Source organism: Lygodium microphyllum, chromosome 3 (genome assembly GCF_053477565.2).
Source record: "Lygodium microphyllum isolate KBCC chromosome 3, Lygodium_microphyllum_v1.1.10, whole genome shotgun sequence".
NCBI classification, from domain to species: domain Eukaryota; kingdom Viridiplantae; phylum Streptophyta; class Polypodiopsida; order Schizaeales; family Lygodiaceae; genus Lygodium; species Lygodium microphyllum.
The window spans coordinates 6,847,690-6,855,831 of NC_141137.1; the positions used below are offsets into that span (position 1 = coordinate 6,847,690).

Sequence of the window (8,142 nt, forward strand, 5' to 3'; positions counted from 1 at the left end):
TTTTTTATATCTTTTGGAGTACAAATTTTACTAATAAATCAACATTGCAAAATCTTAGTTCCTTCCAAAATGCAAACTTGCCAAAGTTGTTGTTTACTAAACAAGAAATACTCCATAGTTCATCCTCAATAATCATAAGCTAATGGCATGTCCTTGTTTCACTTCAAAAACATAAACCATGTAGCTTATACATCAATATTTTTGAGAACAACCCAATCTTTTTGAGATGTTGTTTATAAATACTAAAACAAACATAATTTTCTTATATACATTAGCTCATATTAAGATGTGTGATCATGCATTTGACTAGTAATATGTGGTATGTAATAATGAGGGTAGATTTTTCTTTCGAAGCATCTTTTCATGAGGATTGGTGCTTCAGACAAATAACTAAGCATGAGAAATTGTTAGATTTTGCATTTGTCAAAAGAAGCATGACACATCACTTAAGTACCACTTAAGATTCATGAGAAAGCAAGCACAATTGAGAAGTTTATTTGTCTTTTCTCCTTGTCAACATTATCATGGTCTTAATTTGCCATTATGCAACAATGGATATTTTTTGTAGCCATGCTTTGTGAGCCTTAATATTGATAAAATACAAGTTAGACAACTAGACATGATTAGCCACTAGCTTTTATTTAGTCAAACGGGCTTCGCTCAGCTAGTCCTTTTTTAATGTCAAGATTAGCTTACTTAAAGTCTTTGATCATGAGTAAACCTTGACTTGAGTCTAAAGCATGTCTTGCATGAGAGGACTTGAAGGATGGCCAAAAGAATGTTGCTTTGCCAAATAAGTCATTACACATCGGAAGGAATGACATGGCAACATTGTACCAAATGTTGGGGGAAGCCTTGTTGAAACACTCATGTCTAAACTAAGGAACATAACGTTTCTTAGAGAGCACCTATAAGTCAAGGCTTGAACATGAGAGATCCTAGTCAGTGGTCTTGTACTTCTAGGATTATGCTACGCTTGTCGTTCTACTATCATATAGTGCTCGTGTTAAGTTGCACATTGTGCTACTTTGTTCTTTATGCCGCTTTGGAATTCTTTGTTTTGGAAAAGAAGTCTTCCATCACTCTGTAGCATTACTTTTCCTTGAGTGGTCGCCGTTTGTTGGTGTTGGTTGTGTCAAGTTAACTGGTGTTTTGCCTTGATGACAGTTGGCAGAGACTACATCGGTTTTCAAGGCGTCTTGAAGACACGCTGGATCCCATTTAAAGTTTATTCACCGAATGTTGCTGGTCAAGCAACAGGGCGGTGGTGGCCCTCTTTACACGCACGTGGTAATAGTCGGAGGATCCGAGGAAGGCCTTCGGGGGGGGCGGTGTCTGTATGTAAGGGCACCCTTATAAATAAGAGACGCTTCCCAGTTGCACTAGCTGAGCTTCCACGCCTCTCTCTCTCTCTCTCTCTCTCGCGCAGCTAGCGCTTAATCCTTCCTTCATAATCATCAGCTGCAAAGGATTGATTAACCTAATTAGCCCTTCATTCAAACCATAATGGCCGCTGGCTCGTTAATCAAGTGCCTTGATCTCGTGCTGCTTCTCTCCGCCACCTTCCTCATGATCTCATCAATATCTGTCTCGGGCAAGTAACGATTATTTCATTAATGCTCAAGAATAATTAATCAAACGCATATCGATTAATGATGATTCTACTTTACCGCATACCTGTTGTTATAATGAGATCAGATTAGCCTACAACTGTTCTGGTGATTGCCGAAGGCCAGCTAACGGCGATGCGATGAATTGTATTATGATCGATTAATGTCGATGAACTGTTTATTCTGAAATGATGTAATGAATAATTAACTACAGGGAAGCTCGATTGCGAGGACCTTCCCATCGATCTGTGCGCATACGCTGTCTCTTCCAGTGGAGCGCGCTGCGTGCTCGAGAAGCTGGTCCTCACCCAAGGACAATCCCTGCTTCAATGCCAAGTATAAAATGCCCCCCCCCCCTCCGGCCGGGCCTCTCTCTCTCTCTCTCTCTCAAGCTCATGTAGATAGGGCTTCATGTTAGTCTATTGTGTCCTTGCATTGTGCGTCATGATAGTCTAGTAACGCACCCATGCATGCAAACATTGCATGTACACATATGCATGCATACCTTTCCATGCACATATATACCTATAATATGCTCCACATACACACGTCTGTGGCCTATGCTTGGGTATATACATTTATGCTCTTGCATAATAATGTGCATCTCTACCACTTTATTCCAAAATCAATGAATGCAATTTACTTTTATTTTACCAAAGTAAAGCGTCCATAAAATATTAAACAACGTCGCAAATTGATGCGCGCAACAATGTTCGAATGTCAATCAATTTTTCGTGTGGAGTCTCATGAGTATCTTTCCTTTATTCCTCTATATATCAAATATGAGACACCACAACTCAAAATGTTTCAAATTCATGCTTGCTTATTGGTAGGCCTCTTCAGTGGAAGCATCCAATTTCACTGAATGGATTGAGACCAATGAATGCGTGGCATCATGTGGTCTTGAGAGGATGTCTATTGGTTTGTCTTCTGATAAACTCATTGAGAGTAAATCTCTTAAAGGTCTTTGCTCCAACAAATGCCAACACAATTGCCCTAACCTTGTTGATCTCTACACCAAACTTGCTGCTGGAGAAGGTGATCAATCGATCAATTTACTATGGTGATATGATAATATATTTAAGATTGAATGTTAGTTTTGCTTATGCATCTTTCATTACAAAGAGATCTCTCATAACATTTTGCTTATCTATCTTTCATTACGAAGAGATCTCTCAAAACTATTCTTATTATATCTAGTTTACATATAAGTAAGTATTTAACATGGAAATTTTGATTGTTCTATATAGGTGTTGACCTATCTCAAACATGCAAGGCTCAAAAAAATCCATCATCTAGAAGAATGATGCTAGATGGACAGGGTTTGCTTGCTTCCATATCAAAGTTAGAATTCACAGCACCATCACCCCAAGAATCCTTATCTTTGGAAGTTCTACCTCCTCTGGAGTCTCCTTTATCTTTCTAAGGCGATCAAATATAATGCAACAAGCTAGCACATCAAATGGGCATCCTTAAGGACACATACTATCTATTATATAGTATCAATCTATGAGCACTTTCTAGTTGCTAATAGCAAGCAACATTCGACTTGCACTATGGCCCTCACTCTATTAACTTCAAAGGCTAGTAAAACTCTCAAGACTTAGCTTTATCACACTTATGTACTTATGGTTTAGCTACTTATGGTGAACTATTTGAGTTTTATTGGGTCACGTAAATGTAAAACGGTGCATAAAAACTCATAATAGTTTTGTAATTTGATACTTGCCAAATTTCTATAAGAACATTACTAATTATAACTTAGAAATTGGAAGAGTTTCAACATGTATGTGATTAACTCAACTCTTCATGTGTTGTGATGATTGAAAATGGTTAGTTTTCTTAGTCCAACGCACGTTCTCTCTACATTTTCAAAAAAACAATATGTTCCTCATTGTGTCTCATTATTACATTTACATTTCTTTTCTACTCCCATTATTGAAGAAGATGGTTGCATTCTTCTTACACATGGAAATCATGGAAGGAAGTGGTTACAACATGATTAGGCTATGTATAATTGATTCAACCGTAGATTTCACATGCTTTTATAGATAAAAGTACCAAGTAGGTGAATTAGAAATCAATAATTGATCAAAAAGCTAGTAAAGAGTAAAATCAACCAAACGAAAACACTAATGGATGATAATCTAGCACAATATGGTGCAAAATAATATGATTGAACATATTACTTAAGGCACTACCCAAAATTTTTGTCAGCATTTGGTAAGTAAAGCTAATTGTGCTTGGTTTGAGTACACTTCCATCTGAGCATGTAAATTCCAAAGTTAGAGATTCTAATATATGGGAAGATACTCTAGTAGTTAGGGTAAGAAAGCTCAATACTTTGCATCGATCTAGGCTTTTGATGAATAATCTTGTGGCACATCATGTTTATCCATGTTGTATTTGTCTTTTCCACAAGCTAGTGCGAAAATTGTGAGTTATCAGCTCCATCCAAGTCAACAGACAAGGTCTTCTGATTTTTGACATAGATAGCCTAAATTTTCTTTTAATAGGGATAAATAATTTCAAAATACTAAATTAGTGTTTCCTTACACACAAGCAAACCATATATTTCATCCTAATTACCATACCAACATCGACATCAATGTGCTTTTTCTTCACAAACTTAAGTGTGGTTAATTCAAACAACAAAGTACAAGTGCTCATAGCTAGAGCCATAAATCCAAAACACATCATATGGATTCAAGAACTATTGGGATAGTGAAGGGGACAAACAAGCTATGGTATAGGTGGATAATTTTGTTGAAGCTCTCAATGGCAAGAGTAACCCTAGAGCTACTTCTACCATCTTGGTAGGGAATGGATGATGGATAACCAAATCTTTGTCAAGGTGGCATATACAAAGAAGCTCTTTCTCTTAGATGATAATTGGAATAGTGGGCCTTCCAAATGTGCTACATATAAGGCTTCCAATGAGATCCCACACCTCTTATTCTAATATTGAGGGGTCTAGTACATGTTGGCTAGGTAGGGTATCCAATCCAATTACTGCATGTATGAATTGGCCTCAATGATAAAGATCATGTTGGTGCATCTAGGCTTCATAATTGATATTAGCAAAAAATATCCCTCATTAAAAAACTTAAGGATGGGCTCTACATTATGGAAATATTGGCACACCCCACTTTGCTACACCTAGACCAACTAGCCACCTATTGCTAGACCCCATATGCCACCAACCATAGGAAGTATGAAATCCTCCTTGACCACTAACTATCCCATAGGAATATCCCCAAAGTACATTTGAAGGGATTGATGATGCTTTATTCTTAGCCTATGTCACTCTACATCAATATATGTCAGCCAATTCATGCCACATAGTCATAGTTGAGGCATTGAAGGCATGAAAAATAGATGCCAGCTAGTACCACTCCTATGGATCTTATTTCAAATCCAAGGCTCAACCTTTTGACACCTATAGTTGGTAATCATGGATGTCTGACCAAGAAAGGTGCCAACCTAGCTTCCATGACTTTGCATGCAACCCAATGGCATAGATCCTCCACTCATGGAGATGGAGGAAAGCTAGACCCTATTGCCCTTTTATCCAAGGCTATCATATAACATTCTTGTATGGCTAGTGTCTTGGGGACCCAATGGTCATGCTTGCTACCTACATCAATACACCCATTGGTAAGAATTAGGTTTCCCAACAAAAACGAAGCTACATAGGATTTTTGTTATTGGGGTCGAGGTTGGGGGAGGGGGAGGATCAAGCCACTCCCAAGAAATCACTATCTAAATCTCAAGCTATCAAGCCCTTAGTCCCCTCCTACTTACTAGTTCTCACAACTTAATGAAGAAACTCCATGTCTACATGCTAGTGTATGTCACTCTATACACAAATGGAGTGGGTAAGAACAACATCCCAAGCTTCCCATTAAATGTGTGCACTCATCTAGTGAGAAGCCCTTGGTTCATTGACATACCCATTTGAAATGACTAGTTTTTTGCCAATCTTTTTCAGGAAACTTGGGGGGCTCTCCTTTAGCACTTTATGTAGGAGCTACCGCACATTAATATACTATGCAAGAAATAATATTGGAGGAGGTTTGTGAGTGCTATAATGAAAATCCACCTTAGTAGGGGCCTCCAATCCCCCTAGATATGGGGTTGATATCCTTGAAAACCCTCTCGACGAAAAAGATTCCAAGTCAATTAACCTCGTATAAGGACCTCTCTCTCTCTCTCTCTCTCTCTCTCTCTCTCTCTCTCTCTCTCTCTCTCTCTCTCTCTCTCTCTTCTCTCTCTCTCTCTCTCTCTCTCTCTCTCTCTCTATCTCTCTCTCTCTCTCTCAAGCTATGGTAGAAGTAAGAAGAAAGAAAAGAAAGCTTGAACTTGAAAATTACACACACAATAATAAAAAGCTCTATTCATTTTACACATTATATACATATGGATTTCTAGTTAGGAGCCCACAACCTTTGGCCTCATTCCCATGCACAATCATTTCCTTTCATATATCGATAAGTCTATTGAAAGATGGACTTGCTAATATCTTCATTTTACTCTTATGGATTGTTGTGCATATATGGGTACACAATAAATATGAAAAGTCAAGGATATTTTAAAATTTGCATAGGAGTGAGCTTAGCTGTCACTTTTATTAAAATATATAATAGCGAGTTTAAATTATGATTAGCTTTTACATTTAAATTCCTTGCACATGAAAAATTTCAATGCTTGTGGTGTATCTTTAGTATCCAATCTAGATGTCTAACACTCCATTTATGTGTAATTGGCCTTGGTTCCCTCCTTGGCCCACTAACTTGTCTCCTTTAACTCCTTTGACAAATGTTAGAATGCTTTGATCAACCTCTAACTTTGACTTTTATAGTAATTTTTCTAAAAATTTATAATAGCAAATTTTGCAACCTTCTCTATTTGGGATTCATATATTAGTCCCTCTCTAAATGTGTGCTCATTGCTTGGCACTGGCACCTTTGGGGGGGGGGGGGGGATTAGTCATAAAGATGTAAGTCCACCATGTGGACTCAATAGAAGGGTTGTCAAATTTCCATTTTTAATGAATTTTTTACATATAGAACTCATAGCTTGAATAGAAAAAGGGTATATGTTATTCATGAAAATGTCATAGACAAGGATTTTCAACATAGGCCTTGAATGCATGTGATAGTGAGGGTTTATATATAGTGAACCCCTCTAGCATGACATGTTAGTGTGAGGTAGGTGAGGTAGTAGCATGAAGGGCTTCAATCTTGAGTATGAAAAATATGAAGAGATAATGGTTTGGATGGGAGGTATTGAGAGTAACAATGGACTCTAATGGCTCTTTGGGGCAGGTCTTTAAGGGTAGCTTTCATTGATACACCCGTATTATTCAAAAAATATTTTCTACAGTTAATATAGATGTAAAATTTATATAATATCTTAATCACTATGTCATCAATAATCCTTTGTACTAAAGACTCAAAGAATCTTTTGTATAAAAGATATACCACCTCCATATATATTGGAGCTCCTAGTTTAGAGTTTATTCACATGAAAGAACTAAATATATTATAATACATCATTTCGAGCTTCAAAATCTAAATAGCATTATCAAATCTATTGGCATACAATAAGCAAAAATAATATTTTTAAATTAATAAACACATAAATAAAAAATATTTAAAACTAAAAATAATGTTAGATATTAGTAATGCCTTGGTTCTAGTTTGCATGCATTGTGGCACCAATGCATTTATGGTTAGGAACGAATATACATTAGATAAGGACAAAGATGCATCGCATCTTAGTAACACCTTCATGCTAGTTTGCATGCATCCTATACCAATAGGTATACGATTATGAATGAATACGCATTAGTATAGTAACACATTGGTGCCAATTTGTATGCATACTACACCAACATGTTTATGATTAGAAAAAATATATGCAAAGGTAGAAAACATTGGTGTTTTTGTTACATCATGCAGCATGTTTAGAATGAAGTCAAAATTTATATCTAGACCTCTACATAAAATTGACTTAGTGTAAACATGTTGTAGCATGCTCATGCAAATGCTAATGTGCTTGTCATAACAACTATTGTATAGGATGCCAGTTTTGTCACGAATCACTTGGTGGAGGGACTTTCTTGTATTGCTCCACCAAATACACATCATATACACAAGAACTTTAAACTTTCCACCTCTCCACCTCCAATGATACAAATAGACATATTGCTATGAAAAAATTGTCCAATGTGCAATACCCAATACCTCTCTCCTAACTCTATTGGTCAATGCCCGTCCTCGATAACCTATTGAATCAATGAGTTCCACCATGGAGGATGCTATGGTAATGAAAATTAACATCCCTATATCCTTGAGCATGTGTTCAATTAAATGCATGGAGTCTATTGACTCTACCTGAGTGTGGGAGTTCCATGATGGAATTTGATCCCCTATCCATGCATGGCACTATCATTAGGGAGATGAACCACCATGATATTACATGGAGTGTTTGTGTTTTCTTCATCAACCTCGACCATTCTATATTGGTT

At 37.0% G+C, this 8,142-nt stretch overlaps 1 protein-coding gene across 1 annotated transcript; it reads left to right on the forward strand.

Annotated features, from left to right (window-relative positions):
* The first annotated feature begins 1,403 nt into the window (after window positions 1-1,403).
* Window positions 1,404-3,355, forward strand: LOC148038031 (uncharacterized). The gene is made up of 4 exons (XM_087675359.1): window positions 1,404-1,594; window positions 1,825-1,946; window positions 2,444-2,648; window positions 2,861-3,355. Exons 1-4 carry the CDS (start codon window positions 1,507-1,509, stop codon window positions 3,034-3,036), a joined length of 591 nt encoding a protein of 196 aa, XP_087531485.1. The 5' UTR covers window positions 1,404-1,506; the 3' UTR covers window positions 3,037-3,355.
* The last annotated feature ends 4,787 nt before the right edge of the window (window positions 3,356-8,142 follow it).